This window comes from Limanda limanda, chromosome 5 (genome assembly GCF_963576545.1).
Source record: "Limanda limanda chromosome 5, fLimLim1.1, whole genome shotgun sequence".
Taxonomy (NCBI): domain Eukaryota; kingdom Metazoa; phylum Chordata; class Actinopteri; order Pleuronectiformes; family Pleuronectidae; genus Limanda; species Limanda limanda.
This window is the reverse complement of record NC_083640.1, coordinates 6,847,172-6,859,408: the sequence shown is the minus strand read 5'-3', so window position 1 is coordinate 6,859,408 and position 12,237 is coordinate 6,847,172. Positions and strand designations below refer to the sequence as shown.

General features: G+C 43.1%; 2 protein-coding genes across 2 annotated transcripts; both read right to left on the bottom strand.

Annotated features, from left to right (window-relative positions):
* Positions 1-1,370: 1,370 nt before the first annotated feature.
* On the bottom strand, positions 1,371-2,372 carry LOC133001466 (uncharacterized). The gene has a single exon (XM_061071039.1). It carries the CDS (start codon positions 2,370-2,372, stop codon positions 1,371-1,373), a length of 1,002 nt encoding a protein of 333 aa, XP_060927022.1.
* A 3,383-nt stretch (positions 2,373-5,755) lies between these two features.
* On the bottom strand, positions 5,756-10,322 carry vsig8b (V-set and immunoglobulin domain containing 8b). Its single transcript, XM_061072322.1, has 7 exons — positions 10,250-10,322; positions 8,581-8,750; positions 7,852-8,053; positions 7,457-7,609; positions 7,237-7,359; positions 6,944-7,082; positions 5,756-5,978 (listed from the first exon to the last, which is right to left on the bottom strand). Exons 1-7 carry the CDS (start codon positions 10,320-10,322, stop codon positions 5,756-5,758), a joined length of 1,083 nt encoding a protein of 360 aa, XP_060928305.1.
* Positions 10,323-12,237: the final 1,915 nt, after the last annotated feature.

The following is a 12,237-nucleotide window of genomic DNA, read 5'->3' as shown; positions in this document are numbered from 1 at the left end:
CTTTTACTAGAACTAGAATGGGAGAGCGCATACCTCAGCAACTGTTCAAGAGTTTCCAGTCCCTTCAATATGATTTTTTTTCCATGAAGATTCATGAATTATTCCCTGGGAAATTAGTGAAAATGTAAATATTGTAAAATGTTAGAAAAGATGTCTGAACCCGCACCTTTGTCTGGTTTTAATGATTTTTGTTCGTGGTCCATGTCTCGTCCTTCCACCAAGTTTTGTGAAAATCGGTTCAGTACATTTTGCTGATAAACAAACACACCAACAGTGATGAAAACCTTACTTTTGTTGCAGAAGTAATGATACTACTACTACTATTTCTTGAAATGGAATATTCCTTCATGAGTATTGCATCCATATTGGCCACTATTTAGTCATAATGAACTGTTCTCCCCCCTGTCACGCTAAAGCCAGCTCCCTCCCACACACACACAGACAGATAGTAGATGAAGCCGAGGCCTTGGCGCGACTTAACTCCCCTGCATCAAAGGAAAATATGCCTTTTCTTACTTTGTCCATTGAGCAGCTGGAGGGATCCTGAGCCCGTGTGTGGAGTGGGATTAGCTGCACTGTCGTATCTCTGCTTTGAACCTCACTAGGTGGTGCCAGAGGGTGTGAACTAATGGAGCATTGCAAAGAGGTCCGCTGCGTTTTTCTAGACCTCTATTTACTCGGGGTAAGGGTTGCCGGCCACTGAGTGCACTTTCTAGGAACGCCCAGCTTCACACCCAGTCACACACACACACACCCACACAGGTGCAGTTACACACAGTCACACCTGGAAGCAGTCGAGTGCAAGCGCACACACAGACCTCTGTTCAGGATCATTGAGCAGATACACAAGATAAGGAGCTGACTTTAAGGGTTTTCCCCTTGTCAAGTTCCTCTTATGGCTGGTGCCTTCCAGTTACAAACACACACACTCTGTCCTCATAGAGCAGCTTCAACCACACGCAACCTGACTCAAGAAATATTCTTAAAGTGATGCAAAAGAGGATAAAAAGGAATTCAGGTTTAGGATTAGTTCTTGTTTTATTGATATGCTCTGTACTCACACCACAGTCACATGTATTTTTCAACGTTTTGAGATGGGTATAGGGTTACATCATGTCCGGGAAGCAATGCTCGGGGAACTATTTTGCAGGTCTGACTATTATTTGCTCTCGTGAAACATGGATATTCAAAGGTGTAGTCAGATGAGCTCATGATTTGGATGATGAGGAAGTTACCCAGCTAAAAAAGCTTGTTGGTGTAAGAAAATTGTAAAATAATGGTGGACAGGGTCAAACTGTGAGCACAAAAGATTAAAGAAAACCTAGCAATGACTGATTGCAAAACAAATTTTCTTCACTTCACTTTTCTACTTATGCAGGAGCGCTGGGTGTAGCTTCATTTCTGGTTGTAGCTTCACTTCTGGTTGTAGCTTTTTCTTCAGGCACCTTCAGACAAGACAGACACGGATATATATCCAGGCACACGTTGTAGTCGTGAATCAGAAGTTTCCACATAGTCTTTTTACCGTAGATCAGCACCATGGCAGTGCCGGTCGTGTAGATGGACGTGAAAAAGAGCGTGAGCCCGATGGCGCTCTCGTGGTTCACAGAAATCTGGTAGTTCACGTACAGGTCGACAACAAGGAAGACAGTAAAGATGGCCACTAGAGATAAAGCCATCTGGATCACTCTCATCTGAGAGCCCAGCTTTGGGCGGTGGGCTCCGTTGCTGCTGGCTCTCATGTTACGGAGGTGGATGGCCAGGTGCAAAGAGATGGAGATGCAGCATTTCGCCATGAGCAACCCTGGGAACACGTCAGAAAGGAGCAGGTAGATGACTTCGTAAATCTGGCCAGCCTGGGTGTCCGGCACCAAAATGCCGCAATCTTTGTTCGTCTCGGTTTTGTTGTCAGCGTGGAACACCACGAACATTGGCATACAGGTACCCAGGCCGCAGAGCAGGATGAGGAAAACTGCCAAGGTCACGTGCTTGAGGATGGTGGTCTGGATGTGCGTGTAGCAGGCGTTGGGCGTGTTCACCAGCTTGGTGCTGTAGTAGAAAGTGAGGAAGCTGGTGTCCCACATGATGGTGAACTTCAGGCTGAAGATGATGAGCAGAATGATGGTGTAGGGCGTGTGAGCGATGAGACACTTGCTGTCCACCTCGTCCATGGTCATCCAGAGGTAGCAGACCACCTGGTGAGCCACGTTGGCCACGGACAGAGCCACAATGATGGTTTCACTGGGACTCCACTTCTTTTTCTGCCTGTATCTCAATAGACTCATCAACAAGATGTAAACATTGAAGAAAACAGTGGTGACAGCAAATACACCTGTCATCACCCAGATTGTCAATTTATTTGTCCCCAACATTATAATAATCTTTTCTCTGAAATCTGAAATGAAACTTTTATGAGAATAAATCAATCTTTAAACCAGTGCACCGCACAGCCAAGGAGTGTGTGGGGGGTGTTTTATTTTTGCTGTTTTCAGAGAAGAGGCCTGAAATGATCCGTGCACACTCCAAACCAGACGATTCGTAGTTTCTTCCACAGAATGGAATCAGTCTCAGTTTCACATTGAGGCCTAGGGAAGAGATTCACACATTCAGTTTTTTATAATACACACAACATAACCAAATGGGCTCAAATAAAATCTATTTTGGTGAAAAGATACAGAGACACCCACCATCTGGGTGGTCACATGCAATGTGCAGCTAAGCTGTGAATAAGTTAAGAGCAGTTAAGAGTCAGAAACATCTTACCTCAAACAAAGCTCCCCTGGGTTGGATGACGATTTTTCTCACTCTGAATCCTACTCAAGGTTTCTGCTTACATTCTTTTGCCTGCGAGTCGTCTCAATGTGCTATCTGACTCAAGATCTCTGGCTTCAGCTGAAGAATCCTCTGTTTCCTTTTGTTTATCCGAGCATTAAGTGTAGCCTGGAGACGGCTTTAGGATGCACACAGCAAGGAGAAGCCGTTGGATTTCAGCGTTCCTTGACTTGGATATATATACATGGGAATTGGGGAACGATTTGCATCAGTTACGAAAGCAGGTAGTGGTGGAGCTTTATTTGCATGAGGTGACATGGGGTGGGCAGGACATGCGCCCATTATGGATATGCAGTGACTTTACTGTACAGATTGTTGTTCTGTGCAGCATAACACATGCAAATGCTTATTCCTGCAGCTCGGTCGCATATTGAAAAACGTCAAACCGCACCACCCACACCCACACACCCACACCCACACACCCACACCCGCACACCCACACCCACACACCCACACCCGCACACGCACAAGCACACACAAAACACACACACACACACACACCGACATACACACTCACAAACACTCGCACGCATCTATTTACCTGATAAGAAAAGCAACTCACCTTTGAATCACCTTCAGGAGCTTCACTAATACAGAACCTTATCACTGTAGTTTGTGCTGTGGAGGACACAAACTTAGTCGACAGACATTTCAGACCACGTCCACTTTCTGTTTAATTTATATATCCTCTTTCTCCCATGATTTACTACACAACTATCTTGTCAAAACAGGACCCTAATTACATTGAACATGTCTTTCCAAGGTCCTTGTCCTTGAGTTTTCATCACGAACCTTAACTTAGTTAAGAGTATGAATCGTCAAATTTCAAGGCCGGATTTTTTTTCTTTTTGCACTCTAACATAAAAAGGTTATTTTTCATGTGAACGCTCAGTCAGTGAGACTCGCATCTTCAGTGCGAGCCTTTGCTCATTCTGCAGAGTGTACGTGTCCACGACCAGTTCTCTGTGAACAAAAGCCTTCTGCACAGTCTTTCCCTTTAATCCATGCATGGACTGGACAAATAGATAATACTATAATTTATTACAAATACTTGTCTGGCAGCCGTCTTTTTATGTTAAGTTTCTTAGAAGGCAGAACTTGAACTGAACTCCAACAAAGTGTCGTCTGGGCGGTTTTTCCAGCCAAGAGCAGTTTGTTTTAGAACATTTAGAAACAAATTACATTTCATGTTTGCAGTTTTCACAAAATGGTATTACACTGGTTTTACAATCACTTTTATTTCACATTCAACAGTCAAACACATGCTAGACTGGACACAATTAAAAAAAATGTCCAATGAAGAATAAAAAAACAGTGGAAATAAAGGCTTGGGATTGAATTGCCAATGAGACATATTCAGATGTTGACATACATGTGCACACAGAAGGTGAGTGACAAGACAAACACAGCAGAGGCACATACAGTACTTGTGAGTGCTGTGTGTGTGTGTGTGTGTGTGTAACCTACTTTAAAAGCGAAGCAGGCAAGTGAAATATTTAAAGCCTTGATGATTCTTATTATTTGTAATCCTATGAAATATTAACACTGTTTCCGAATAAATGCCCACCCTCGACCGGCCCCTGCCCTTAATAAAGGGCCTGCGCAGAAATGTATCGCTGGGGGCCCATCACCCTTAACCCCTCCCAGCAGCTCTTATTAATTCAACACACAGTTTGAAGAGGGACTCGGGCCAACGCAGGCTCTTTTGAAGCGAGGCGAGGCTGCAGGCACGTGCTGGTGGTTAGTGACTGAACTACCAGCTGTTAGTCTAATGACTAGTTTACTGGCTGCAAACACACAACGCAAACATAACAAGTTTACAGCAATTTGTTCTGCAGAAAACTTCCAGAGGGAAAATTCACACAAGAATGAAAATCACATGAAAAATTGACTTCAGCGCCTGCCAGGATTCTGACTCGTGAGTAGTTCAGTAATTTATTATGATCAGTAACATCTCCGTCAGAATCCAGTTTCCTGTCTGCGAGATATGGAAACACAGAGAGCAACACCATGTGACCATCAGAGCAGAATTTCAACAACTACTTTTGGATCCTCTATAATTAAGTCGTATTTGATCACATAGATAATTGGTTTGTCTTTAGAACTTTATTGTGCATGTCAAAACAAAAAGTGTGATTTAATTATGAAGAAAAGTTTTCACAGCTGTCACATCCTGCATCTTTCAAACATTGTTCTACTGTGTTTTGTTCGTATTTATCTTATTTAAAAAAGTGCTGAACGAATTGAGCTGCATCAGCATGATAGAAAAAAATAAAATAATACAAGTTTCTTAATGTGTACACTCACAAACAGTTTTAGCTTAATTAAGAATCAGTGTAACAATGACTTTGATTATGAGAACTATTCTTATTTACAAAGGCAGTGGCCGAGACCTCTCACACAAGTGCACTGACGCAAAGCACGAATGTAAAAGCCAAAAACACAACTACAAAGCCACACGTGTCGACAATGAAACACGCAGAGTTACTCACTGTGGCCGAGTGATTTCTCATTTGGGAAAACCCATTGAAGTCAGTCACCGCTAAAATATGGATGCTTGTCTATTTAAGGTGTTAGGGCACAGGTGCTTGGAGCTCCCAAAAAGGACGCACGGACTGTCCATTGTCTTTGTTATGCGTTGTCGCTCACTGCTGTTGTGTTACGGTTAAGTGGCTTTTACATTAGTGCTGTTGTGCGTAAAATCAGATCAGCATGAAAGTCAAACCATTGCCTATTTATATTTGTCGAAAGCCTGTGGCAAGAGTCCCCAGTAGCTGTATACCAACACTCCCATTGTTCGCCAGTTAAATATATTGTATTGCACAATTTGTCACAAACATTCTGTACATTCATTACAAGACACGTTAATAATCTTTACAAGTCTCTTCTTCAGCTTTATACCATAGACAGGAAGTCTGTGCAGCTACACAGGGTACCCGTATTTATGGTCGTACTGGAGATGAGCAGATTTGTCCCCTGCCTTGGCCGGTGGTGACACCCCACCACTGCCTCTCATTGCATTGCCATTGGACGTGTGGCTCCTCACGGAGCTGTAGACCACCCCGGGGTGAGTGCGGTACCCCATGACCGAGCGAAGGCTGGAGTTCCTGCTGGTGGGTCGGCTGTCTGGGGCCTGGACGTCCTCCCTGCAGAGACAAGTCAATCAGGCATCAACCTGTCAATCCTTTGAATCTGGATTATTATCTACCTTCTACAATACATCTGTTTGTACGTGGAACGCATGTCTCGCAAAACTTTCATTTTATTGGCTTCACACTCCATATATGTTTTCTCAGTGGTCATGGGAAGTGCAGTGTCAAAATTTGGTGCCATTTGGTCCAATGCTACGTTCATTATTAACAACATTTTAACAAACAGGGGACCAGCTCTCTGTCGCAGTCAGTGGGGGGGGGGGTAGTGAGCCATCAGTCTGTGGACACGTCTTCCTCTACGTCCTCTGTTAAACTACAGCAGCAGGGGACAACTGGTTCAAACCGGGTCAATTCACAGGTGTCGTAAGAGCTGATCTCTGTCATGACAACAACATTCCTAGAATCTGTCCCTGTCTTTGCAATTTGTCTTCAAACTAAAAGCTCAACAATTTGTGTTGTTTCTGCAATGCTTTATGAGCGCATTTACAAAACGTTTATTTTGGAGAGCTGTGAACTTTGATCTGAAGATTTTGTCAGTTGATTAACAGACCTCTGAAATAGCTGACATATAATGAACTAAAATATAACACCAGTTCAGTAAATCATTCAAACTTGTATATAAACCACATATGTGAACAATAATACAGGAAATTCCGGTTTTAATTTTATGAAGAACATTAACTATAAAATCTCCCCTGCAGACAAACCAGGTAGGATGAGCACAAAGTTTTCTGACTTCACTCTGCACCACAGACTGTTTATAAAAAGCTCTGCATAGAACATCCAGCACACAAACGATTAGAAGTGACGGTGTATTGTAGAACAGTTCGATGGGGACTCACTTATGACAAGGAATAATTCTAAATTAGCTCTGGAGCGATTTTACCGGACAAGCGAACAGTGCTCTCCAAACAGGCGGGTTGAGAGTGAGCACTGTTTGAAATAGTTTAATAGTGCACCTTATTTCATTGGCGACCTCCTTCTCATAGCGACGCTTGTGGCAGCAGCAGATCAGGAGCCAGATGAGGAACAGCAGGAGCAGCAGCAGCAGCAGAGCCCCGATCACCGCCCCGGCTATCACACCCGCCTTATTGGTTGCTGCAAGAGATGACATTGAACACATGTGTTTGAACCACATGCAGCTGACATTCAAAGTGCAGCAGAAAGAGGAAACTGCAGCAGAAAGAGGAATCAAACTTCCTCCAGGATATGAACTTGAAAGGGAAACGAGTTGACGTTTTTATAGACTTACGGTTGTATGCGTGCAGCTCGTATTTACACTGCTCTTTGCCCACAGCGTTTTTCACCTCACACACATAACTTCCAACGTTGTTGTCTGTGTGGTTCCTTATCAACAGCTCCCCAGACTGCAGGTCTTAAGGAAACAAGAGAGTGAATTCAGCATCATGAATGTGTCTGTCTGCTTACGGGAAAAAAAAGCCTTTTCGTGTTTTTCAGAGTTCTTTGCTTACTGTGGGTTGCATCCACTGGTATTGCACCCCCGCTCTCTCTCGTCCACGTGTAAGTGAGAGGAGTGGATCCTTGAGACGATTCACAGCGGAGGGAGACAGGACCCCCTTTCTCCTCTCCGCCATCAACCCAACACTTTGGCACTGAGGGGGGAACTATAGAGGAAGAAAACAATATAAAGACATGGCACAAAACCTTTCATTTAGATGTGTTTTTGTTTGGGGGGGGGGACAGCAGAATGAGTCTGGTTTCGGCAACAGAGACAAAGGTGTGATCACCGACTGAGAAACTAGAAAGGACATGAACATTCCGAGCAGGTGAGAGCGACGTCTGATGGGAGAATAGAAGGAGTGAGGAAATGAGCAGGTTGAACTGGAATTCAGGTATTTGTCCTCACCCATTACCACCAGAGTGACTTTCCGTGTGTCGACACCCGGCGCCTTCTTCACTTTACACTGGTAGGTGCCTGCGTCTGAGGGCAACACGCTTGAGATGGAGACGGAGGCGTCCCCCATCTTGGGGTCCCCTATGAAGTGGATCCTTTTGGAGCGGCCGGGGTCCCCGTAGTAGTGCGACTGACCCCCTGTATAGGACATCAACTGAGACGCAAAGAGTGTATTGAGTAATCTTCAAAGCAGGTTTTTCCACAAACAGAGCCCAAGGGGAAAAAACAAAAAAACTCACTCTTGGTTGTTTACTGAAAGCTTACGTCAAATTACCTCTGTGTCCTCTAAGGCAGGGGTTTTTGACTGGTTTTGTCCCAGGGACCACCATTCTGACTAGAAAGTAACCCGTTGCCAACTGATGTGCCTACTGGTGCAAGTGCCTACGTGTGTGTGTGCGTGCGTGTATGCATGTGGATCGAAGGAGGTTTTAACATTTGGTTTTCCATGTTGGTTTTATTTAAAAACCTCAAACAAATCTAGATATATCTACTTAAAAACCTCAAACAAATCTAGAAAAATCTGTGAAAAAACAACAAAAACGGTTGATTTCAGGGCTTAAGAATTGAAAACAAAATTAAAATGCAGTTTGTAGTTGTACTGCATCTCAGAACCATATGTACTTCAATATATAACGTTCACCGGACCCCTGGTTAAAAACCCCTGCTCTAAGGTAAACCTACCAGTCGGTCTTTCTGTGTCATGTCCGGGCTGAGGTCGGACCACTCTATGTCCAGGTCACCAGTGTCTCTGGAGCTGGGGGTGAAGGTGCACCCCAGGGTGACTGTCGCCCCCATGGGCTGATGAATGGTTTGTGGCCCTGAGGATGTTATGTCCAGCGCCTCGATCACATCTGAAGGGACAGAAACATTTGTTCATAATCATCGTCCCTGGCCAAAACAGGAACAACAACAACAGAACAAAACTAATTTCTCTCTCAAATGCATCAATATTCCCCCACTTAATGCCATTCACGCTGTGGGCCTGTGCTCATAAACAGTCTGTGAGTGGAGGAGGAGTGGTGATCTGAGTCTAATCGGTCCTTTAAGTCAAACTGAGGATTTACAGGAAGAACAGTCAAAGTAGGATTTTTGGCAAAAAATGTGTTAAAACTCTGGAGGCTCATTAATTCTCAAAAAAATATGATTGGGAAATGATGAAGAAAAGTGAGTTGATGAGCAAACATGAAAAATGTACTTGACGAGTGGCAGTTAAAAGCTGTCTCGGAGGTGACACACACCCTGCTGACTCACTGTTTATGGCCAAAGATTTGTTATTGTTCCTGATGCGCCGATTATTATAACGCAGCAACACTTTTCAACACACGTTATTTATCTTGGCAAAATTGCCATTTAATGTCTCAGAAAATGTCATCTCATTCCCATTTAGATGATTTACCTTCGCTAAACATTTAAATGGAGCGTGATGATAAATCAGATGAGACCCTCTTTTGACACAGCTCATCATTAAATCCACTGTGCACTTTAATGTCACTGCTGCAAAAACAAAGTAGGTATTTACGAAATCCTGTAAGTGGCAGATGTGATGAAGGGAGTCTGAAAAAAGCTCAAATTTTTCACCGTGAAAGACCCCTCGGGCAAAAACACTGTGATCTAAGTGAAGAAGTGTTTCATATGTGGAGTGGCAGCTAAGCTAACTTGGCAGCGATCGCAGTCACTGAGCTTAATGTTAAAGGCTAAAAGTATTCAAATCCTGTGCACCTCCTCATTGGCGCAGAACACTTCCCTCTCAATTTACTGTTGGAAGTCAATCCAGGCTCGTAACAGCCAACAGTAAACCTCTGATAGGAGGAGGAGGACGTGCAAAATTAGGGTTTAGGAAGTTTTTGTGGAACACGATCAGAGTTTTCTCTCATCTGCATGCATTTGATTTAATTCTACCTCTGTTTTTATGTTCTTCGTATATTAAACCCCGGAAGTTTGGATGGAGGCCCAGGACTAATTTCCCTACCGGTGACTGTAAAGTCTATTCACTTCTGACTCAACAAATACACAAAGCAGCTTGAACCCTTAGCAGCAGCAACAGATATATAAATGTTATACAGGGGGCCCTACCAGCCACACACATTATGTATTCATGGTTCATGGAGCGTCTGCAATGTAATCTACTCAGTATTGTTACTGTCAGATCGTCGAATCAGACGTCTGCTGAGGGAATCACAGATCAGGAGAGACAAACACCTGTCCTGTTAGTGATCACATATTCACAACGCTCCATGTTCAGAATATTTAGGTCACACTGATAAAAGCAGTCAACTGGTAAAAAAAAGGGCCAATCAAAGACGTGACAGATATGCTGAAAAGCACAGCAGTGAAAAGCTATTAGACTCACTTGTCTTCAGCAGAGTTGTTAGAATCCACAGCACGGCCACCTTTAGTCTCATACTTGTGAATACAGGCTCCATTGTGACCCTGAGAGTAAACACAACGTGAAGTAATTATTCACACAACATCGTTTGACTGACGGTCTTTGAATGCTCTTATTTAATCTCTAATTACATTAAGAGAAAAGATCTCTACGGTATAGTTTTCATCCACATCTCTAATAGAGTTGTTTACCTTAAATCTAACATGCACGTTGGAGTAGGATAAGTACTTCTCTTATCTGGTTTTAGAGACAGTAAAGTGACTGTCTATGTAAAACAAGCAGCAGCACTAGTTTCTTCTTAAGTACAAACAACAGAGAGCATCAAGTTTACTTCTGTGGAGCGATGGAGGCTTAAAGAGAAAATATTAAACAGCTCAGACTTACCTTCAAAAGAAGTGAGAGTCCAAAGCAAACGTAACTCCTGAGTGTTTCAGCACTGGTTCCTATTTTGCTCTCAGGTGAAACTCAGCAGCAGTTACTATGGCCACACCCCGTCTGTCCATAGTACGTGTGTCGGCCACTCCTAAAGTTGGAAACATGTCAAAGCTCCTGTAATGCCCAATAAAAGCTCTATAACCAAGAAACTCGGGTTTGTGGGTCGAAACATATTCATTATCTTATATTTTAAAAAAGGGAAGGAAATAAAAACAAAACAAAGAGTTTAAGGTAACTGGCTTTGTGTTTTCTACCCACACACTTGTGTACAGTAGGTCATGAGATTAATGATTACCTTCCATGTTGAGTAGTTCAGCAACTATGTTGTTGCACTGCTTTTTTTTTTTTAAAAACTGGTCAACATGTCTGAACATCCTCTGTCATGATGCACATCATTAGTTCTTCTGCGCACAACAATGACTGTGTTTTGCTGTAATTTAGTTTGGATGTAATGGAATTGATTTATTACATCAATATATTGACTTTTCTCTCGTGGTAGTGCTGCTTTAAGGGAAGATGAACAGACGAGCCAGTTCTGTGTGAATGAATACAGCTTGTTCCTTTTCTGATGCTCAGCCCCTCCCCCCGACACACCTTCCTGACACACCCTCCTCACACACCCAGGACAACACACTGCTGCTGCTCAGAGACAGAGAGCGGGAAGCCAGCAGTGATGGATATTTTACTGATGTAAAAGCACAATAAACGGGCAAAAGTGACACATTTACCTTTCTACTTGAGTAAATATACGTTATAAAAGGTAAACGTACTTGCTGGGTGTGGCCTAAGATAATGCTCCACTACGTCAGTGACTCTTCCAAATCCATTTCAAGTATTTCTTCTTCTTCACCAGTGACCTTGCTGCAGGAGGCGGAGTCTAATGTTACCTGTCTGCTCTGATTAGATCAGTGGACTCATTCCTATCTCATAATTATTTAATTTAGAAAATATACATAAAGAAAATAATGTGAACATGTAACGCAATGCATCGAATCATGTAGTAGAGTAGAACAATTAAAGTACAGATACATGAAAATTGTACTGAATTACAATAACTAGGTAAATGTACTTAGTTACATTCCACCTCTGTCAATGAGGTGTGTATTTGTACTTCAGTGCCATCACCGCTGCAAAGTGTAGCGCTTCTACTGCGGCTGCAACTTGTGCAACGTCCAGGCTGTAAATAAAGAGTTTTTATTGGACGATTAAGCTCATCATACGAATCACAAAACGTTGAGTAATCTGAACCAGCTCACGCTTACAAATGATTTACCAACATGAAGAGAGCGTTGATTTGCAGTTAAACAGCTCCAGATGAGCCATCATTGTGGTTTATAGCGTCCGTGCATTAACACACTGTGTAAAATCTCACTGTGGCTGCTGCTGATCCCAAAAACTGAGGAGAAGCTTGAGGAATTACTCAGTATTGACTGTGAGAGAGAGCGTACAGTGTGCGATGGGAGCATGGAGCATGACGTTAGCCATTAGGAAACTTAAGTGCTGGGTTAATGCGATCC

Excerpts from the sequence above, each read along its gene's own strand:
- LOC133001466 (XM_061071039.1), bottom strand. The coding sequence starts at position 2,372 with ATGTTGGGGACAAATAAATTGACAATCTGGGTGATGACAGGTGTATTT.
- vsig8b (XM_061072322.1), bottom strand. The coding sequence starts at position 10,322 with ATGGAGCCTGTATTCACAAGTATGAGACTAAAGGTGGCCGTGCTGTGG. Across the intron at positions 8,751-10,249 it reads AACAACTCTGCTGAAGACAA|ATGTGATCGAGGCGCTGGAC; the intron begins GTGAGTCTAATA and ends CTGTCCCTTCAG. Across the intron at positions 5,979-6,943 it reads GAGGTCGCCAATGAAATAAG|GGAGGACGTCCAGGCCCCAG; the intron begins GTGCACTATTAA and ends TTGTCTCTGCAG.